Source organism: Dendropsophus ebraccatus, chromosome 8 (genome assembly GCF_027789765.1).
Source record: "Dendropsophus ebraccatus isolate aDenEbr1 chromosome 8, aDenEbr1.pat, whole genome shotgun sequence".
In the NCBI taxonomy this organism is placed as follows: domain Eukaryota; kingdom Metazoa; phylum Chordata; class Amphibia; order Anura; family Hylidae; genus Dendropsophus; species Dendropsophus ebraccatus.
In genome coordinates, this window is record NC_091461.1 from 93480303 (window position 1) to 93503249 (window position 22947).

General features: G+C 45.8%; 1 protein-coding gene and 1 long non-coding RNA gene across 2 annotated transcripts; both read right to left on the reverse strand.

The window, feature by feature from the left end:
* Window positions 1–4559: 4559 nt before the first annotated feature.
* On the reverse strand, window positions 4560–5757 carry LOC138798729 (uncharacterized). Its single transcript, XR_011364146.1, has 3 exons — window positions 5569–5757; window positions 5442–5485; window positions 4560–5298 (listed from the first exon to the last, which is right to left on the reverse strand). It is a non-coding gene; the product is annotated as an uncharacterized lncRNA (long non-coding RNA).
* A 1035-nt stretch (window positions 5758–6792) lies between these two features.
* Window positions 6793–9700, reverse strand: LOC138800081 (protein kinase C theta type-like). The gene is made up of 4 exons (XM_069981888.1): window positions 9423–9700; window positions 7436–7689; window positions 7287–7349; window positions 6793–7183 (listed from the first exon to the last, which is right to left on the reverse strand). The coding sequence occupies exons 1-4, from the start codon at window positions 9627–9629 to the stop codon at window positions 6793–6795; spliced, it is 915 nt and encodes a 304-aa protein (XP_069837989.1). The 5' UTR covers window positions 9630–9700.
* Window positions 9701–22947: the final 13247 nt, after the last annotated feature.

Consider the following 22947-nt stretch of genomic DNA (forward strand, 5'->3'; position numbering starts at 1 on the left):
CGTGTGAATGAGGCCTTAGCTTCCCTGGCTGTGATTTTTCTGTCATAGTCATGCTGGAACACCGAGCCAAGACCCATCTCCAATACTCTTACTGAGGGAGGTTATAGGACAAAATCTTGCGATACATGACCCATCCATCCTCCTTTCAATATCATGTTGCCGTCCTGTCCTCTTTACGGAAATGCACCCCAAAGTGTGATGCCCCCCCCCCCCCAATGCTTCAGGGCTGGGACTGGGTTCTTGGGGTTGTACTCATCCACCTTCTTCCTGCAAACATGGTGATTTGAGTTGATAGCAAAAAGCTCTCTTTTAGTCTCATCTGATCACCTGACCTTCTTCCATGACTCCTCTGAATCATCCAGAGGGTCATTGGTGACTTTTACACGATCCTAGACATGTCCTGGCATGATAAGGGGAACCTTGTGTGCCCTGCAGGCTTTGATGAGAATCAGATTAAAAAAAACTAGTTCTTTTAGTTGTCTTTTAGTTTAGTTAAAAAACTTTAGTTCTTAACACGTTTTAATGGTGTAATTGTTCATTACCCTATTTACCTGCCAATCTTTATATTGTATGTTCATTGTTGTACTGTACATTTTATTAAAAATGAAAAATAAACAATTTAAAAAATAGTTCTTTTAATCTAATTGGTTTCTATTTTCTGACTATTTTTTTTCTTTTTACTATTTGTACATTGTTATAGGGCTGGGGCGGGGAATCTTTTCCCTGTCGAGGGTCATTCAAGCGGTTATAAAATCATTCGAGGGCCGCTGCACTCAATGTTAATCTGTCCGTGGCATTGAAGGGTTGGCTGCACCTGGGGCAAGGCAAAGTATTGTTCACCTAATGCCCCTGCTATTGTGATTAACCCTCTGTGATGCCTGTGGTACCCGATGTAAATCCTTAGTGATGCCCGGGAGCCAGAGTTAACCCCCATTGATGCCCCTGGTAGCTGTAAATAACCCCTTATTGATGTGCCTAGTAGTTCTTAATAACCCCTAGTGATACTCCTAGTAACCATAGATAACCCCCCAGTAAGGTCCCTTGTACTGTAGTTCTATGTAACCCCCAGTGATGTCCCTAGTAATCTAGCTACCCCCCCCCCCCCCCCCCCAGTGATGTCCCTGGTAGTACTAGTTAACCCTCCATTAATGCCCCTGGTCACCCTAGTTAACCCTCCAGTGATGTCTCTGGTGGTCTAATTAACCTCCCCAGTGATGTCCCTAGTAGTCTAGGTACAGGCAGTGCATGATGAAATGCCTTCATCATGCGTGGTCTGCAGGAGAAAGAGGACGAGCGCTGCTCTGGTAGGGAAGGAGCCGTCACACACAGCATACTCCTGTGTCAGGAGGCCGCTGCATTCACAGACACAGAAGGATGAAGTGCATGCCGGCTCCTTCCCTATCAAAGTAGCACACGTCACAGGAGATTCGCGGGCCGCATTAGGTTCTCTCAAAGGGCCAGATGCTGCCCGGGGACCAGAGGTTTCCCACCCTTGTTATAGGGGCTGCTATCTTGCCTGATCTGTTCTTAACAAAATACAGCAATTGCTGAGGTCAGGGGAATAAGTGGAAAAAAATAATGAAGTACTCACTCAGGAGTCTATTGATACATTGCCCCCTATAAATTTAAATATGGATGAATGCCTGGCTTTGGTCTCTCCTTGTCATGTCACAATACTCACAACTGAGTTAGGCTTTGACACAAAAGGGTCTACTCTTGATTTTCTCTATTTGAGTCCCAATACTCACAACTGAATGGGACTTAAGAGTCTAAACTAAGGCTCCACAGACCCCTTTTTTGCATATTTAAATGTATAGGCGAATATTTGAAAAAATGTCACAAAAAGTTAATGTGTTTAACATAAAAACATTAAACAATAAGTCATTTTCTGAAGACACATTCCCTTTAAGACTGGTCCCAGCTCTCTTCAGGTCATTGAACAGGTCCTACCCTGTAGTTCTTGGCGATTCCTGACCTTTTCATAATCACCCTTAACCCTTGAGGCGAGATCTTGCATGAAGCCCCAGACCCAGATAGATTGACAGCCATCTAGTGGAGAGGTTGGAGTGGGATTGAGTGTGGGGACAATGGTATTTTATGGTGCAATAAATCCAGGTAATGAGAGCAGAGTAAAGGCCCTATTCCACAGTAACGATAATCGGCCCGAATTGGCTGATTATCACTCGGTGAAATAGAGAGAACGATCAGCCGATGATCGTGTCATTGGCTAATCGTTCATTTAGGGCCAGACCTAAAATCATCGTTCCCCCACCGCCCATCGCTACGGTTGAATAGCGGTGCACGGCGGGCGACCGACGATTTGAGAAGCAGCAGCAGCATACATTACCTGTCAGGTCTTCTGCTCCGCTCCGTCTTCCTCCCCGGGTCCCGCGTGGTCCTAGCTTCAGAATGGCCTGTCAGCTGACGGAGCGCTCAGCCAATCACAGGCCGGGACCCCCGCGGCCTGTGATTGGCTGAGTGGCCTGTCAGCTGACAGGCCATTCTGAAGCTGGAGCGCGTGGGACTCTGGAAGGAAGACGGAGCGGAGCAGAAGACCTGACAGGTAATGTATGCTGCAAGGGCTGCAAGGACATCGGTAACGATGTCCCCACAGCCCTAGCTCAACGATCATCGGGTCGTGAAATAGGCCCAGTAAACGAGCAGCAATCTAGCAGATCGGCGCTCGTTTACATCGTTGATTGGGCCCTCCTCGGCCCGTGGACCCTAAGAGGAGCTTTATATAGAAGAACTAACAGGTCTGTGAGAGCCAGAACTCTTGCCGGTTGGTAGGTGATCAGATACTTATTTCATGTAATAAAATGCAGAATTATTATTTAATAATTATTACTATATGATTTTTCTGTATCTTTTTTAACAGATTTTCCTGCTGGACAAAATAAAATGGGCATTACTACTAATAGGTACACAATAAGGACATTATTACTGAATTATAACTCTAATACCAGTCTGGGGAAGAAAGGAGGCTTTACTACTAAGTGATGAACTAAGGGGACACTATGGTGATGTAGGGGGCACTAAAAGCAGATTTTACTCTGTGGGCCCATAGGGGACGAAAAATAGGTACTATCACTGCAAACGACAAATGGGGGAGGGGGGGAGATTCTGTTGCAACCTGGGGTAATATTACCAAGAGTGGCATTATCACTCTGTAAGATATTATAGATGAGGATTCATTATTTCCCCATTGAGAGATGCTACAGTATATCAGTATTGGATGACTCTGTTATTCATATATGTTCTATTAGTTCCATAAGCTCCATAGACAGTGGATGCGTATTTAGCCTCAGCGTGGTATGGACTGGAAATTTGGCCCTGGATATAGAAACTTCTTGTTTTATTACACATATAGGCCATGTTCACATGATTTAAGACACCGGCCGTTCTGCGACCCAGCTGTGTCACAGAGTGGCCAGTGTCAGAGAAGATCATCCCAGCCGGTACCGCAGTACCATCCGGATGATCTTCATTTCTGTTGAATTCGGATGCGGCCGCACCCATGGGCGCCCGCATCCCAATTCAACATAGCACACAATGGAGAGTGCGGCCGGAGCTTCACTCTCCATTTTGTGAACTGACATTGAATAGCGGCCGCACTAAACTGACATGTCAGTTTTCTGTGCCGCCGGTTGGAATCCCGACCGGAGCATAAATTATGTGTATACGCTTCTGCTGGGATTCTATTCATTCACATACAGCGTATGTTTTGCATAAATTATGGCTGTTGTTGCAAATTGAAACAACAGCCGTGATTTCTACAAAACACACATTGTGTGAACATGGCCCTAGGCTGTTTCGTTGTTCATGGGTATCTGATACCTGGGATGTGTAATGGTGGCCATATTCCTAAATAATAACAAAAATATAAGACAGCGCCATTGTGTGGATCTTGCACTGGAGCAACCAGAGACTCCAACTAACTCCTTCCTTATTGTTATAACAGCAGAAGTAATGTTTTTCTACTAGAAAGATCTTGCTTGTTCTGTTATCCCAATTCTCCTTATTATAAACCTTAGGCTGCATTCACACGTTCCGTGTTTAACACGGACCACGGGTGTGGAATTCCTGTAACAGAGTTAACCCCCTCTCCCCCAGGCACAGGCAGCATCTCTGATATGATGCTTGGAGCAGGGGAACTGTATGGATATGTGCATCGCTGTAATGAAGCAGCAGTGCAACTTTGTTATTACAGTGTGGCACATATCCATACTCTTCCCCCGCTCTCCCAGTATGGTATAACATATGCTGTCCGTGTGTGTGGGGGTGGGGGATGGAGACTCCATTACAGGCATTTCACGTCCCTGTTCCCCCGAAACGTGTGATTGCAGCCTTAGTTGTAGTTTCTGGTTGTGTCAGTGTCCCTGTGGTGGCCCAGTTCACCCACACACAATGTCAGATTATTGGGTCTTCATATGATGTGATCAGACTAACAGCGGGGACCCCTCTAATAAAAAGGCATTGTGATCAGCAAGATTCCCCTTGACACATTATTTTTTCCTGACATAGGAATAAAGAGAAGCACACGGATGTAGGGGGGGGGGGTAAAAGGAACATTTTATTTATAGATAAGGCAGGGGTGGTGGTGTTATTACTTATATATTTATGTATATGTGTAAATTATTCACCTATCCCACTAAACCTATTTTCGGGCTGGTCCCTAACCTGTATGATGTGGGAGTCTAATTTTAGATATATTTTAAGCTAGTGGTAATAGGGATGTGTGACCTAACATTATAAGAAACTAACCCTATTTACAGCTGTGTTGATCCAGAGGAAGGCGAAAACCCCATTAGAAGGAAAAATTCCTTCCTGACCCCAAATATGGCGATCGGAATAAATCCCAGGATCGAGCCGGTATCTAATCTACATGTACTAAGTGCTAGGTGTGAGTGCCTATACCTATCCTGTAGTGTGTGTGATTTTGGATGTGGTGCGTGTGGTACTTACCTGGCCTGTGCTGAGGTGAGTTCAGGGATAATAGCCGCTATTCCGCGCCCCAGGACTACTACATGCGGCTATTGTTCCTGAACTCTCCAGATGGAAGCACAGGCCGCTCCTGGGGGTGTAGATGATCTTCAGGCTGGGGATGTTAGATGCCAGCCCGGGATTGGAGGTTTCCATGGTCGAGGTCTTGGGGCTGTATCCTGCTGGTAAAGGTCCTGCATGAAGATGTTATTGAGAGCGCTGATGTTGTAGGGCAGCCGAGGTGGCACACAGCAGCAGAGACGTCCGTTACGGGTCAGGAGGCTTGAAGCGGAGATTAGTTGGCGCGGGTTCATCCTGCAAGACATAAGAGGAAGACGTCTAATAAACTTATATGTACAGCAGCTTCTGTTATCATAGTGGAATGGTCATGGTAATGAACCATCCAGCTATATAACAGCACATGTGATTGGTGTCCTGTGTGTAAAAGGGCCACTTACCAGATGGTCGTGGATTCCTTCACAGTCTAGATCTTCTCATCCATCTAAGGAGAAATAGAGACATAGTCACTGACAGAGATAGCAGACAAGGACCAAGCTAACAAGAACCTATTTGATTGAATCTTACCGGGTCCAACTTGGTGACATGTAATTGAAGTCGTCCCGGGGGTGAAGGGTGTCGGTGTCCTCCGGCCACTGCAGATGTTGACTTTGCAGACCTGTCTCCATTGGCTTCCATGGTGGTGTTACTCTCCTCTCCTCCAGTTCCTTCCAGCCGATGGTGTTGAAGAATGGATGCTGCCTGATGTTCCCGCACACACCCACACACCCTGATGTCTCTGCGGTGTTTTGGTTGATCTCCCTGAGGTCAACCAGCGTCCTTTTGCATGCACCTACTAGTCATTGCTCCCACTAGCCAGAAACCTACTCCACACTGATGAGGGGCAAAAACCCCGAAACAGCTGTCTGTGGATGGATACCTTGCTGAGGTGGTCTCCTTAACTGGAGAACGCCTTTGGCTTGGTTGTTCCTTCCCGGAGGGAAGGTCTGGCTAGTTCACTGACGTCGAGACATGTGATGGTGTCTCTGCAGTGTTCTTTTGCATATTTGATTTCCCAGGGGGCAATGTTCTAGAATACACTGACGTTGAGACACGTGATGGTGTCTCTGCGGTGTTTTGGTTGATCTCCCTGAGGTCAACCAGCGTCCTTTTGCATGCACCTACTAGTCATTGCTCCCACTAGCCAGAAACCTACTCCACACTGATGAGGGGCAAAAACCCCGAAACAGCTGTCTGTGGATGGATACCTTGCTGAGGTGGTCTCCTTAACTGGAGAACGCCTTTGGCTTGGTTGTTCCTTCCCGGAGGGAAGGTCTGGCTAGTTCACTGACGTCGAGACATGTGATGGTGTCTCTGCAGTGTTCTTTTGCATATTTGATTTCCCAGGGGGCAATGTTCTAGAATACACTGACGTTGAGACACGTGATGGTGTCTCTGCGGTGTTTTGGTTGATCTCCCTGAGGTCAACCAGCGTCCTTTTGCATGCACCTACTAGTCATTGCTCCCACTAGCCAGAAACCTACTCCACACTGATGAGGGGCAAAAACCCCGAAACAGCTGTCTGTGGATGGATACCTTGCTGAGGTGGTCTCCTTAACTGGAGAACGCCTTTGGCTTGGTTGTTCCTTCCCGGAGGGAAGGTCTGGCTAGTTCACTGACGTCGAGACATGTGATGGTGTCTCTGCAGTGTTCTTTTGCATATTTGATTTCCCAGGGGGCAATGTTCTAGAATACACTGACGTTGAGACACGTGATGGTGTCTCTGCGGTGTTTTGGTTGATCTCCCTGAGGTCAACCAGCGTCCTTTTGCCCGCACACACCCAGGCGCTCCTCAGGATTCTTACGCAGCAGCTTCTTGATGAGATGTTTTCCGTCAGCGTCGATCCAAGATGGAAATTTGGGGTTCTCGGTGGTCATGGCCTTGAAAGCCTGTTGCATGACGGGGCCGTTGTAGAATGGGTGGCGTCCTGTGGCCATCCTGGACAGCACAATCCCCAGGCTCCACCAGTCCACTGCTGCGCCGTATCCTCTCCTGAGAAGCACCTCGGGGGCCATGTAGTGGAAGGTTCCCGCCATTCCATCGATGTTCCTGGAGGCGGTCACCCCATCTTCGGCCAATCCCAGATCGATGATACGGATGTGGCCGTCAGCATCCACCATGATGTTCTCCGGCTTCAGGTCTCTGCAATGAAAGAAGAGAAGAGAATGATAAATCTGCCCAGTGATACAGGAAACTGTGGATAGATCCCTGCATGACCGAGCAGACAGAGAAAGGCTCTACTTACCGATGGACGATGTTCTTCCTGTGGAGGAACTGGAGAGCACTTACCATCTCTGCTGTGTAGAATCTCATAGAAAAGAAAAGAAAATAGTCATTAATAACACTCTTCTTTAACAATTTCCTTCAACCCCCAGAAGAAAACCCATTCCTTACCTTACGTTGCCGATGTTCAGGTAGCCGCACATCCTGATCAATCCCTCCAGGCTGCCACCGGACAGATACTCCGTGATGATGTAAGCGCGTTCCAGAGACTCGTGTGCGGCATAGAGGTGGCATATGAATGGGCAGTCTCTGGACGCCTGGAGTATCCGCCGCTCTCTCACGATGACTTCGTCGTTGTCCTCCTTCTTCTTGATGATTTTGATGGCCATGTAGATGTTTCGGCCGGGGACTGATGCCAGGACCACCTAAAGAAAATAAACCGAGAATACACATTAGAAGACGTCTGCAGGAGGGGTGGGCTGTGCTGTCAGTCTGTCAGGTTGTGTTTGTATTGGATGCTCTATAAAGAGATCGTAAAGGGATATTCCACTATTATGTAGCATGAGATGTCTCAATGAGTGGGTTGTGGTCATTGCAGTTAATATCTCCAGGAACAGATAGGCTGCTGTAAGGTTGTATTGAAGCTATAGAGGTCAGTTTATGTAATTGTGCCTTACAGCAGCCTATTTGGACCTGGCAGTAGATATAAACAGTGTCCCTTCCCCACAGCTGTGATCCCATAGATCAGCTCTATAGGGAATCAGAATCCCCCTGTATAGAAGCCCTACACCTGACTATGGAGATAAAAGGGGAGATGAGCTGTGGGGTGTAAAGTAGTAGTTATGGAGCAGTGAGATCTCTAGATGTCTACCTGATACTATAGATTAACATTACAGGTAGGGCTGGGCGATGTGGCCTAAAAATAAAATGATGGGTGTAGTAGTAGTGGATGAGGGGTTTAGTAATAGGGGCATAGTGTGAGTACTAGTATCAGGATTGAAAGCAGTAGTGGTAGTTTTGGAAGTAGTTGTATCACGAGTGGAAGTAGTAGTAGTAATAATAGTAGGAGCAGTATTGGGAGTTGTAGTATGAGAAGTGGGGGTAGTTGAAGCAATAGTAGCGGGAGCAGTATTAGGAGCAGTAGTAGCAGAAGTGGGGGTAGTAGTAGCAATAGTGGGAGCAGTATTAGGGGTAGTAGTAGCAGAAGTGTGGGTAGTAGAAGCAATAGTAGTGGGAGCAGTATTAGGAGTAGTAGTATCAGGAGTGAGGATAGTAGTAGCAATAGTAGTGGGAGTGGTAGTAGCAGAAGTGAGGATAGTAGTAGCAATAGTAGTATTACCTGGTAGTCGCGGTGGGGGAGGGGTTGGGCGCCATGCTGAGTCCTCACCTACTCTCCAGTAATCGCACCGTGTCTCTCCTGCCCCGGGGGCTGCTAGGTGCCCAGCTGCTGCGGCCGCTCAGGGTGCTGTCACAGGCGGGTGGTGGCGATCTCTTGGGTGCAGGCGGCTTGATGGTGATCTAGTAGATGACTGGATGGGGCGGGCGGCAGTTCCAATCTTCTGGGTCCGGGCTGTCCAGCAGCGAGTGCACTGACCTGCAGGAGGAGCAGCTTGCCCGTAGGGCCACTGCTCCACCTGCGCCCAGGTCAGAGCATTTTTCTTTTTTTTGAAAATCGAATTTACGATTTTCCCAAAAATTTTAATCGAATTTAAAAATCTAGGCAAATTAATCAAACTAATTTGATTAATCGCCCAGGCCTAACTACACGTATGGCTAGGCTGACACTGTGTATATGTAGTTCGTTCAATATATACGTTTTATTTTTTTTTTTAAAAAGCAGATGCAAGAAAACGGATACATTGAACTGATGGGTAATACGCAGTGTGGACCCAGTCTAACAGACCTGTAATGGCTGATAACAGGGAATAATAGCTTGGGATATAATAGACATTTAGACGGAGATATATCAAGCAGTATTACGGTAGTAACGTCCTCTGTTGCCCATAACAACCAAGCACAGCTCAGCTCTCAATTTCCCAGGGTTTGTGAGTATAGGAAAGCTGATCTGTGACTGGTTGCTATGGGGAACAGAGGACATGGCTGCTTGATAACTCTCCCCCATAGGGTATAAAGGGATATGAGAAGTTGTAGAACTTACCTTTCCAAAGTTGCCCCTACCCAAGCCCTGGTGGATGGTGAAGCGGCTGATGGGAAGCCTGGGGTAGGGGCTGGATGTCTCCTCATCCTCCAATCCTCTCCTCCTCTTCTGGATCTTGTCCAATCCAGCGCTGCTCTCCTCTTCCTCCTCTCTCTTCCTCTTCCCGTCTTCTCTCTTCTTCTCCTCGCCGTGTCCAGTGGACGCCATTTCCGCAGTTCTCTTCTCTGTAGACTTCAGTCCAGTCGCTTCGGTCGCCAGTAGAAAGTGAACAGCGGTGGTTGTCGCGGTGATGTGATGTCAGAGGTCATAGGACCCTCAGGTGGCACCTGCCAGGCAGGAGCCCATAGAGCTGCTCTGCCATATACACTGTGCTGTGGGCATCATGAATGACAGTCTAGTGTCCAGAGGAATGACAGGGACCATCATGGCGGCTTCTTCTAGTGCTGTATTAGTAGTAGATGGGGCAGGTGATGAGACTGGTATATTGGGGCTGGCAGTGGTGCCCATAGTTCATCACAGTCTGTATTACCATGTTATATGTGGAGATTATAGTGGATGGCAGCAGGAGAAATGACTGGTTTTACCATCTACTGATGGATGAGACAATACACATGGATGTGCTGCAGGTTTCTCTGATATTCAGTTATATACCTGTATATAGTGAGATCAGCAGCTGCATTGTCACCGCTCATCCCTCTCCTAACACACATCATTTGTTACACTGCTAGTGGGGTCACTGTATATAAGGGACGTGCTGTGTATATGGGGACACTGTATATAAGGGATGTGCTGTGTATATGGGGACACTGTATATAAGGGATGTGCTGTGTATATGGGGACACTGTATATAAGGGATGTGCTGTGTATATGGGGACACTGTATATAAGGGATGTGCTGTGTATATGGGGACACTGTATATAAGGGATGTGCTGTGTATATGGGGGACACTGTATATAAGGGATGTGCTGTGTATATGGGGGACACTGTATATAAGGGATGTGCTGTGTATATGGGGACACTGTATATAAGGGATGTGCTGTGTATATGGGGACACTGTATATAAGGGATGTGCTGTGTATATGGGGACACTGTATATAAGGGATGTGCTGTGTATGTAGGACATTGCATATAAGAGATGTTCTGTGTATATGGGGACACTGTATATAAGGGATGTGCTGTGTATATGGGGACACTGTATATAAGGGATGTGCTGTGTATATGGGGACACTGTATATAAGGGATGTGCTGTGTATATGGGGGACACTGTATATAAGGGATGTGCTGTGTATATGGGGGACACTGTATATAAGGGATGTGCTGTGTATATGGGGACACTGTATATAAGGGATGTGCTGTGTATATGGGGACACTGTATATAAGGGATGTGCTGTGTATATGGGGACACTGTATATAAGGGATGTGCTGTGTATGTAGGACATTGCATATAAGAGATGTTCTGTGTATATGGGGACACTGTATATAAGGGATATGCTGTGTATATGGAGACACTGTATATAAAGGGATGTGCTGTGTATGTAGGACACATTGCATATAAGAGATGTGCTGTGTATATGGGGACACTGTATATAAGGGATGCGCTGTGTATGTGTGGACAATGTATATAAGGAAAGTGCTGTATATATGAGGACACTGTATATAAGGGATGTGCTGTGTATATGGGGACACTGTATATAACATGTGCTGTGTATATGGGGACACTGTATATAAGGGATGTGCTGTGTATATGGGGACCCTGTATATAAGGGATGTGCTGTGTATATGGGGACACTGTATATAAGGGATGTGCTGTATATATGGGGGTCACTGTATATAAGGGATGTGCTGTGTATATCTGGACACTACAGGTGAAGACAATCATAATGTGAAGGAATATTCTTCCCCTGTTATCTTCCGTAATGTGCAAACAGTAGTGTAGTTCAGGGTACACCAACCCGACCAAACAATTCTTGTGTGAATAAACTATATACTAATCAGTATCCATACTAGCATATGTAGAATATATATATAGCTGCATACTGTTGCATACCACTGCAAACCCCTTGTCATCATTTTTCCTGATACAGAAGGTCACTCATATATTCAGTTCTTACAAAGTCAGATTTTCCCGCTAAAACCACCATGTAGTGATTCAAGATTCTCACTTAATGAGGTTGTTACAGCACCATGGAGAGCACTGGTTTGTCAGAACGCCGGTCCTCTTGTTTACCAGCGGAGACCGAACACTCCTTCTGGGCGTGCAGGGGGGAGGCGCGCTACAGCTGTGCGGCAGCTATTTCTTCCAGCTACCACAGGCACTCCCGATACTCAGCCAAAGCAGGAGGACGGGAGCATGTCTCCGGATTGAGCGCTTGCTGTAAGTAACACTTAGTTGCTGTAAGGAGCACTTAGTGCCTGCTACTGCTAGAGTATCCACGCAGTATGGTAGACATGGCAGTAATAACACCATTCTGGTCTATGTTTGCCCACAGGTTTACTGTCCTGATGTATAAGCCTGTACCCAGATAGACCATAGAACAGGACACATTGAGTACTATGTAATATATCTATCTCATTGTCATCCTCCACTGCTTTGGTCATACTGATTTGGCTTTCTTACATTACTCAGTGTCCATACACCTGTACTGAATTGGTGGGACATATATCCTGGTGGTCGTCTGGACAATGGTACAGTGAGTACAGGACACAGCAGCGCTTCTACTGTTCATCACGCACATGTTAACTATTGGCGTGCTTAATGTACCATATAGCTTGTGATTTTGTGAGGAAAAACTATTTGTATACAGCATGTCATGACTTTCTGACCTTTTAGCCCCTGATGATGTGACCGACATTGGTGCTGAAATGCGCTGGGAAAGGTGGTCTATTGTTTTCCTTGGACAGTGTGGTGACACCCCCTCCCCATGACTACATAGTTTTGGAGACTTTTGTAAATATTTTGATTTAATATATTTTATTATTTGATCCAATAAAGATAATTTTTAAGCGTATTCTTTCTGTATCATTCTACCTGTTATCTTATATAATGTACATTTACAGTATCATAGAGAGTTCTGTTTCATGGAAGGGATCAATAAAGTCCTTACTGTAATATTGTTACCAAGTATTAGATTCTTTAACTTTTTATTGTTGTAGTTAAAGCCTTTTCTGGTCTATGATCTCAGCCTCCTGACATAGTCGCTATGATGCAGTCATGTCATTGCATCAAGCCTATATCTGGAAACACCACTCTACATGCGTCCAGTTGCCATCCTAGGCATACTTTGTGTGCCATACCTATGGGCTAACTTACACGCATGCATAGAAACTGCAGTTCAGAAAAAACATCTGTAAACTGAGATTAAAAGATCAAGGATATGCAAACTGTATATTAGACAGAGCGGTAAATAAAGTGGACACAAAAAATAGACAAGAACTGTTAAATAATAAATCCAAAAAAGTACAAATGAAAAATAGATTAACAAAACCCACACTAGTATTACAGTATAGTCCTCAGTTTAATAAAATAAAATAAAATTGATTATAAATCAAAATCTGTATATCTTAAAAGAGGACAATATACTGGACAAAATACTGACTGAAGGGGTTAATGTGGTATCTCGCAGGGCCCGAACATTGGGTAATGAAATAACACCCTCCTTTCCTATACCTAAAAAAAGTAAAAGCACTTGGCTGGGCACCAAAGGTTTTTTTAGGTGTGGAAACACACCATGTAAAACATGTTCCTATGTGAAACAGTGCAAAACATTTACCAACACCCAACTAATATACGGTCTTTTTTGAACTGCAACAGTAATAATTTGGTATATTTAATTACGTGTATGTCATGAATGTGCCTGTGCGGAACTCCGTGCGCCCCTTGGCTCGTGCTGCGCGCTTGAAATGGCGCTGAAATTCAGTGTTTTTGTATGTTTGTGCGGTGTCCTGGGCCTTGTCTGAACACTGGCCTATTTCCTTCTGTGTTTGTTCAGCCACACCCGCCTGAGATACTCCTGGCCATTTCGGAGTTAACTCTGATGCTGGTTAGCTTGTCTGGTCAGGTTTCTCTTGCCCCAAGTGTTCTGAGGAGATTAGGGGTCTGGTCCAATCAGCTCCTGCACTGGACCTCTGGTCTCCTATATAGTGTGTGCCAGCCTGCCTCTCACTGCCGGATATTGAGCTTGTCTCAGCCTGCTTCTGCCTCTGTTTAGTTCTCTGTTTATTCTGACTATTTTTGCCTTGTATTCTGACTATCCCTGCTTGCTGCCTGCCCCTGACCATATTGCCTGTTTATTGACCTTGCTTGTTGGATTGTGTTTTTGTACTGCGCTGCCCGATTGTTGTGACCCGGACTGTCGACCATTCTTATTGTGTTTGTTCGTTTTGTCTTGTCCATTGTTTCACGTATCCAGGCCAGGGATCGCCGCCAAGTTGTCCGCTGCCATTTTAGGGCAGATTGCGGCAATTAGGTAGGGACAGTGGGAGGGGCTGAGCTCAGGGTTCACTGTCTCTGTGTGTTTGGTGTGACTGGTCGTGACAGTGTACTAATTGCAACAAAAATTATGTGGGTTGCACAAGCAGGAAATTAAAAGTGAGAATTAATGAACATCTATATGATATTCAACATGCCACCACTAGAGGCTTATCGGGAGCCTCAAAACACTTTGTGGAGGAGCATAGTGGCTCTACTGAATTTTTTCAGGTAATTGCTATTGAGAACATTTTTAAACCGCTAAGGGGAGGTAATATACAGCAAAAAATAAAAACAGGGAAGCATATTGGATGTTCAAATTAAATACTTATGCCCCATATGGTTTAAATGTACGAAAAGAATTACTCTTGCATTATTAGGTAGTCTCTGTTCAAATTATAGATTATATATTGTGCATTGTATCTTATGTTTTTATTTATTCCTTTTGTTGTATAAGAAATGTTGGATCTATGTTGTAATCTATATAGTAAAGTAAGGGTTAAGTTCCTTTGTCCACAGTTAGCTAGTGAGTGTGATGTTAGTTAATTAGTCTTCACGTGTGGTAGGTGGGAGATTCTCACGCCAGTGATGCTAGGTCAGTGTAAGACTTGAGGTATTTATATCGCTGCTACTATGAGAGAAGGTAGCCTAGAGTAAGAGTGCAATAACCGCACTGGAAACGCGTCGGCGTTTTGTGCTGGGGGTCTGTGTGCAGTTGTACCACATGGTGATTTTTATTCAATAAATGGGAAGTGATTTTCTTGAATATTTTTTGAGCCTGCTGGATCATTTACCTTGAAAAATTGATCAGTACGTCACTCGACATTGGAGTGGATCCGTGCAAGCTACAGGAAGATCGGTGCTGGAGGTGAGCTGGCTAAATTTCTCTTTTTTTACTATTGCATCATTGTACCTAGTCTAGATTAGTCTGTTGCCTATAGAATATCAGGGCAGAACCAAACACTCCTCCTCTTACAGCTGTATTACATGTTCCAGGCTGCGGTGTAAACAAGCACCAGTCTGTTAGATCGGGAGTCGCTTACAGACCCCACTACACGGCTCTACGATCGTGCGGCTCTTTGCTTTAATCTGCCGGTGGCAACATGTGTCCTATTACATAGGGACTGCAGATTATTATATGTCCGGTCATTGATCATCCCACAATAAAGTGTCTTCCTTTTGTCAGCTGATCTCTGGCTCTATTACAGGGGCCGGTCTTTTCCTGTTTGGCAAATAATTGTTCCGTGGAGTTTACCACATCTCACAAGGCTGCAGTAGCCGGGATAGGAGATAACTCTGCTCTCCATCTCTGCCAGGACTTGTCTGTGAACAGTCACCCATCATCCCCATGTCTATCTGGAGTGCCGAGGGCTCAGCAAGGTGTTCTAAAGGGTGAATCACAATGCAGTATGGGAAGGGGGGCTTTTTTCAGGACTACTTAATCCTGTAAATGACATGTTTATTTTCCCATTGTATTGATTTTAACTTGGATAAAAGTAACGCCTCCAGAAAGAAGCTGGAGGTTGATATAGTAAGGAGATGGCGTCAAGCATAAAAAAAAAAAAGTTCAGAGCAGATGGGCTTGACCTTACACTGACATGGGACACCTAGATGACTTGATGTCCTGTCATCACTCAGATACACACACAGTGATAGTGTCTCTCTGGACCTAAGAGAAGGCACATCTGCCTATTCCTCTGTGGACCAGTTCCAGCCTTTCCATCCACAACTATTCACTGACAAAAACATAAAATTCGAGTTAATGGTAAGAAGGGATAATGTGAGATCAACTGCAAAGATACTCAAGTAAATTTATTAGGAGTTGTATAAAGATAAAAATAAGCACATATAAAATCATAGATATCCCATATATGATTCAATTCAATACATACATATGGTTCTGATCATATAAAAAAAACAAATAGGTGTACACGCAAAAAGAGAATATGAAAACAAGGTTTCTGCAAGCAGAATGAAAAACACTTAAAATCTAGCAAAAGAAAGCTACAAAAATAGTCATATAATAGTCATAGATTATTTATATCCACTAATAGAGTGGTTATTGATTGTAAGCAACTTGCTTAATCTGACAGTGGATTGCGTGTAATACTCGGGATCACAGCCGCTGTGCTTAAAGGGGACCTGTCACCCCGGTTGCCAGGGTGAAGCTCGCCCGACCCCTGTTGGAGCCCCTTATAGTTACCCCTTTCTCGAAGTCCCAGTCCCGGTCCCGTTGCCGAGAAATCCAGAGATAAGTCCGACTCACCAGAGATGAGTCCGAAGCCCATAGAGAATTACTGCTCCAATCATTCTCTATGGGCGTCGGACTCATCTCTGGTGAGCGCGCGCACGTCTTCCGCTGGGAATTTCTCGGCGAGGGGATGGGGACCGGGACTTCGATAGGGGGATAAGCATGAGGGGCTTCACCAGGGGGTCAGGTGGGCTTCACCTCGGCAGCCGGGGTGACAGGTCCCCTTTAAATCTGGCAGTGAGCAAGTGTTGGAAACAATATGACAGTATGCATAACATTCTCTCCATACTCCCAGCATAGAGCAGCCACTCCACTATACATGACGTTTTTCTCATATTATTGTATCAAATGAAGCAAGTGTTCTATATATGAGACATTATAATGTTTTTTGATGAGATACAAGGTAAATAAGTATGAGTTACCAATAGAAGGTTGGATATAGGTTGGTATTGGGTAGGTAGAACATGAAGTGTTCTTAGCACCTTCCTATTTGGTTACTTGTCAGATGGTTGTGATGTCTTCACAACAGCAGAATATCCGGTTTATATATTAAAGAGGCTGCACAGCTTCTAGAACATGTCTGACGTCTACAGACAAGTAATGGTGGTAGATGTCATCATACCCAGATTATATTAGGACAACTTATTATGAGGCATCCAGGTTACTCTGCCACTACAACTTTAGGCTGGGTTCACACACAGAATATTTCAGGCAGTATTTGGTCCTCATGTCAGGTCCTCATAGCGACCAAAACCAGGAGTGGAATGAAAACACAGAAAGGCTATGTTCACACAATGTTGAAATTGAGTGGATGGCCGTCATATAAGGGTAAATATATGCCATTATTTCAATACAACAGCCGTTGTTTTAAGATAACGGCAAATATTTGTCATTAAATGGCGGCCATCCACTCAATATCAACATTAAGTGAACGTAGCCTTTCTGTGCTTTCAATCCACTCCTGGTTTTGGTTGCTATGAGGACCTGACACGAGGACCAAATACTGCCTGAAATATACTGTACGTGAACCCAGCCTTATACAGCATCATCTACAGACAAAGCTGCAGTGGCGAGGGGGCAGTATCTGTCTATGTGGTCTGTACTATAGCTTGTCATAGTTTTGAAGGTTGTTTGCTGGGACTTGTGCCTTACAGTTTATGGCAATTCACTGTGCAAGATAGGCTGTGTAAAGGAGAAAAAAAAGTTAAAGCTTAAAAATACCGCAATATATACAGTACATCACAGTCCAGTTTTTGCTTCTGTAGTTTCCCACATTATCACTCGCCACGTAATGTCCAAAAATGTGATTTATAGCTCATTCCCTGGTTATGGTTACCTTCTGAAGTTCAGCTTTCTGGTCGCACATGCTCAGTGTCAGCACCAGGAGTTTTAGGACGGTGAGATGCTTCTCCCAGACACTAGAAACTAATGTGAGAGGCTTTAAAGTACGTGCACACTGCGGAATGGCGACAGATAACCCGTTGCGCATTCCGCAGCTCACACCTGCCAGCAGGCGTCTCCGCCCGTGTCATAGACTCCATTCTATGTAAGGACAGATTCCACCCTCCGTCCAAAGAATGAACTGGTTCATTCTTTTGACGGACGATGGAATCCGCCCATGCATAGAATGGAGTCTATGACACGGGCGGAGACACGCACCACAGTCCGCAGGCGGGTGTGAGCTGTAGAGTACGCAACGGGTTATCCGTTGCCATTCCGTAGTGTGCACGTACCCAAAGGAAGCACAATGTGAGCTGCATAATGGTGAGAAGAAATGCTATTTAGCAATGAGAGGAATATATGTAGAGGATAGCCTGGACTAGATATGAGCGATGCATGATGGAAATTGTAGAAATAAGGAAAGATATTAAGCAGCTTCTCCTGTGTGTGTGCAGTGGATGCAGCCAGTCTCCAGCCTCCATGTCCTGAACAACTCAAAACTAGACTAAATGGAGCAGGTGGTCTTTTCTGCTGACAATCTTCTATGTTTCTAACTAATATTCACCATACACAAAGAAACACTGCTAACAATGCCAGATCCCTGTCATATAGAGGTGTCAGCCATAGTGATATTAAGCGTTCAGCTATAGTGATATAGAGGGGTCAGACATGGTGATATAGGGGTCAGCCATAGTTATACAGAGAGGGGTGACACTTAGTGATATATAGGGGTCACACATAGTGATATAGAGAGGGGTGACACACAGTGATATAGGGGTCAGCCATAGTTATATAGAGAGGGGTGACACATAGTGATATATAGGGGTCAGCCATAGTGATATAGAGGGGTCAGCCTTAGTGATATAGAGGGATCAGCCATAATGATATAGAGGGGTCAGCCATACCGTTATAGAGGGGTCAGCCTTAGTGATATAGAGGGATCAGCCATAGTGATATAGAGAGGGGTGACACACAGTGATATAAACTTTTAACATATAACTCAGACTCAAAAGGTTAGATCACACCAGGTCTCATTCCTGAAACCCTCATTAATAGCTTAAAGAGTCACTGTCGTATTTTTTTTTTTTTTTGCAGAAATCAATAGTCCAGGCGATTTTAAGAAACTTTGTAATTGGGTTTATTAGCCAAATCTGCCATTATCTGCATGTAAAAAGCCTTTTCCCAGGTCCCCCCCTCCTTCCTCTTTTTCATCCACTCCAAAAAATCTGAAAATTGTGACTTGTTGCAGGAGACGTGCCCTGTCTGCTCTAGGGAGAGGGGAGGGGGGAGGAGGAAGGAGGGAGTTAGCCGGCAGCAGAAAGCAGATAACAGAGGATTACAGGCACGGAGCTGGGTGACAGCTGTAATCCGAACTCAGACAGGTCACTGGTGATGGTCCCAAGAGATATCAGGTGAGGGATTTGTAGATTAACTCTTTGTTGTCCTGTTTTGGTCTTTTCTTTAGCTCTCTCCATAGGAGAACAATGAAGACAGGGGGGAGAGCTTCAAACTGCTTTTTAATGATAAAAATGCATTTTTCGGATAATAAACCCAATTACAAAGTTTCTTAAAATCGCCTGGACTATTGATTTCTGCAAAAAAAAATTTCACGACAGTGACACTTTAACCCCTTAGTGACCGCCGATACGGCTTTCTACGGCGGTCACTAATGGGCCTTATTCTGCTGCCATCAGCTTTTTACGGCGATGGCAGAGAATAAGGCTGCGGGGCCGGGACGGCCCCCACCCCATCCCCCCGGCTACCGGAGGTAGCTGAGGGGTTGGGGCAGTGTGTGAGGTCCGTCCCGGCCCCCCCCCCCTTACCGACGATCGCCGCTATTAACGTTATAGCGGCGGCCGTCGGTAAAGAGGATTACCGGTGCCGCCGCCACCTTTCATCTCCCCCCGCCGTGAATCTACGGCGGGGGGAGATGAAATAAGTGTATATCAGACCCCAGATCAGACCCCCCTAGTGCCCCGATAACTAACCCCCCTCCCCCAGCGGCCATCATTTCCAAGATGGCCGCCGCCATCGCTGTGAACCGACTAACGTCGGTTCACAGCGATTAAAAAGTTAAAATGAATGAAAGCCCCATGCTCTCCGCAACCGGAGGTAGCGGAGAGCATGGGGCAGTCATCGGGGACCCCCCCTGTGGGGTCCCGGTACAAGCGATCAGCGGTATATACTATATACCGCTGATCACTTGTACCATGTGCTCCCGGCACTTTTTATCCCCTGTCACCATAAATGATTGGTGACAGGGGATAAAAAGTGATGTCCCCCCACCCCCCAAGTCGCCCCCCACCCCCCCCTGTCACCCCCGTCCCCCAGTCACCCCCCCTTCCCCATATACTCACCGGAACCCACGGAGCTCCTTCCTCCTCAACGTCCTGGCTGGTTATGAAGTGCGCTTGCGCTTCACAACCAGCCAAGCTCTGAAAATTTAAAGTGACAGAGACCAATTTGGTCTCTGTCACTGAACTATGATTACTGTGATAGAAAATATCACAGTAATCATAGTAATACAGTGAAAATGAATGTATAAAGTACAAAAAGTGACAAACATACAAAAAAATAAAACACACACTTTTTATTATAGTAATAATTGCAGTTTACTCCCAAATTACCCCTAACCCCTCCCCAGATTACCCGTAACCACCGCACGTTGCCCGTAACCACCGCACGTTGCCCGTAACCACCGCACGTTGCCCGTAACCACCGCAAATTGCCAGTGACCCCCTCCAGATTGCCCGTAACCACCCCAAATTACATGTACCCACCCCAGATTACCTATAAGCACTTCAGTTTATCAGTAACAATCCCAGATTGTCTGTAACCCTTCCAGGTTGCACATAACCCCCCAGGTTCCCCGTAATCATGCCAGATTACATGTAACCCCCCCCAGATTGCACGTAACCACCGCGCGTTGCCTCTGACCACGCCACGATGCCTCTGACCACGCCACGATGCCTCTGACCACGCCACGATGCCTCTGACCACCGCACGTCGCCTCTGACCACCGCACGTCGCCTCTGACCACCGCACGTCGCCTCTGACCACCGCACGTCGCCTCTGACCACCACACGTCGCCTCTGACCACCACACGTCGCCTCTGACCACCCCAAATTGCCAATGACCCCCTCCAGATTGCGGTGCCCATGTCAGATTACAGGTACCCACCCCAGATTGCCTATAAGAACTTCAGTTTATCCATAACCACCCCACATTGCCCGTAACCACCCCACGTTGCCCGTAACCACCCCAGATTATCTGTAAGCACAGCAGGTTGCCCGTAACCAGCCCACGTTGCCTGTAACCACCCCAGATTGTCTGTAAGCACTGCAGGTTGCCCGTAACCACCCCACGTTGCCCTTATCCACCCCAGATTGTCTGTAAGCACTGCAGGTTGCCCGTAACCACCCCACGTTTCCCGTAACCATCCCAGATTGTCTGTAAGCACAGCAGGTTGCCCGTAACCAGCCCACGTTGCCCGTAACCAGCCCACGTTGCCCGTTACCAGCCCACGTTGCCTGTAACCAGCCCACGTTGCCTGTAACCAGCCCACGTTGCCTGTAACCAGCCCACGTTGCCTGTAACCACCCCACGTTGCCGTAACCACAGCAGGTTGCCCGTGACCACCACACGTTGCCCGTAACCACCCCACGTTGCCTGTAACCACAGCAGGTTGCCCGTGACCACCCCATGTTGTCCGTAACCACCCCAGATTACCTGTAACCACCTCAGGTTGCCCATAACCACCCCTGGTTGCCCGTAACCACCCCACATTACCTGTAATCTCATTTTTTTTATTTTATTTTAGTAACTGCGCTATTCTAATTACCATTACTAGCTGCGGTTTTGCTCCTGTAAATTGGCGCTCCTTCCCTTCTGAGCCCTGCTGTGTGCCCATACAGTGGTTTATGCCCACATATGAGGTACCTTTTTACTCAGGAGAACCTGCGTTACAGATTTTGGGGTGAATTTTCTCTCCTGTTCCTCGTCAAATTGAGAAATTTCAAACTAAACCAACATATTATTGGAAAAATTCGAGTTTTTCATTTTTACTGGCCAATTTTGAATACTTTCCTCTAATACCTGTGGGGTAAAAATGGTCACCACACACCAAGATGAATTCTTTGAGGGGTGCTCTTTCCAAAATGTGGTGACTTTTGGGGGGAATCTATTCTGCTGACACTACAGGGGCTCTGCAAACGCACCTGGCGCTCAGAAACTTCTTCAGAAAAATCTGCACTGAAAATGCTAATTGGCGCTCCTTCCCTTCTTAGCCCTCCTGTGTGCCCATGCAGTGGTTTATGCCCACATATGGGGTACCGTTCTACTCAGGAGAACCTGCTTTACATATATTGGGGTGACATTTCTCTCCTGTTCCTCGTGAAATTGAGAAATTTCAAACTAAAGGAACATATTATTGGAAAAATTCGAGTTTTTCATTTTTACTGTCTACTTTTGAATATTTTCCTCAAACACCTGTGGGGTCAAAATGCTCACCACACCCCAAAATAAATTCTTTGAGGGGTGCACTTTCCAAAATGGAGTGACTTATTGGGAGATTTTACTCTGTGGACACTACAGGGGCTCTGCAAACGCACCTGGCACTCGGAAACTTCTTCAGCAAAATCTGCATTGAAAAAGCTAATTGGCGCTCCTTCCCTTTTGAGCCCTCCTGTGTGCCCATACAGTGGTTTACGCCCACATATGGGGTACCATTGTACTCAGGAGAACCTGCGTTACAAACTTTGTGGTACTTTTTTCCTCTTGTTCCTCGTGAAATTGAGAAATTTCAAACTAAAAGAACATAATATTGGAAAAATTTGAGTTTTTCATTTTTACTGTCTGCTTTTGAATACTTTCCTCTAATACCTGTGGGGTCAAAATGGTCACCACACACCAAGATGAATACTTTGAGGGGTGCACTTTCCAAAATGGAGTGACTTATGGCGAGATTTTACTCCGCTGGCACTACAGGGGCACTGCAAACGCACCTGGCGCTCGGAAACTTCTGCAGCAAAATCTGCATTGAAAAAGCTAATTGGCGCTCCTTCCCTTCTGAGCCCTCCTGTGTGCCCATGCAGTGGTTTATGCCCACATATGGGGTACCATTGTACTCAGGAGAACCTGCGTTACAAATTTTGGGGTACTTTTTTCCTCTTGTTCCTCGTGAAATTGAGAAATTTCAAACTAAACGAACATATTATTGGAAGAATTCGAGTTTTTCATTTTTACTGTCTTCTTTTGAATACTTTCCTGTAATACCTGTGGGGTCAAAATGGTCACCACACACCAAGATGAATTCTTTGAGGGGTGTACTTTCCAAAATGGGGTGACTTATGGGGAGTTTTCTCTCT

Excerpts from the sequence above, each read along its gene's own strand:
- LOC138800081 (XM_069981888.1), bottom strand. The coding sequence starts at position 9,629 with ATGGCGTCCACTGGACACGGCGAGGAGAAGAAGAGAGAAGACGGGAAG. Across the intron at positions 7,350-7,435 it reads CTGAACATCGGCAACGTAAG|ATTCTACACAGCAGAGATGG; the intron begins GTAAGGAATGGG and ends CTTTTCTATGAG. Across the intron at positions 7,184-7,286 it reads AGGAAGAACATCGTCCATCG|AGACCTGAAGCCGGAGAACA; the intron begins GTAAGTAGAGCC and ends CTTTCATTGCAG.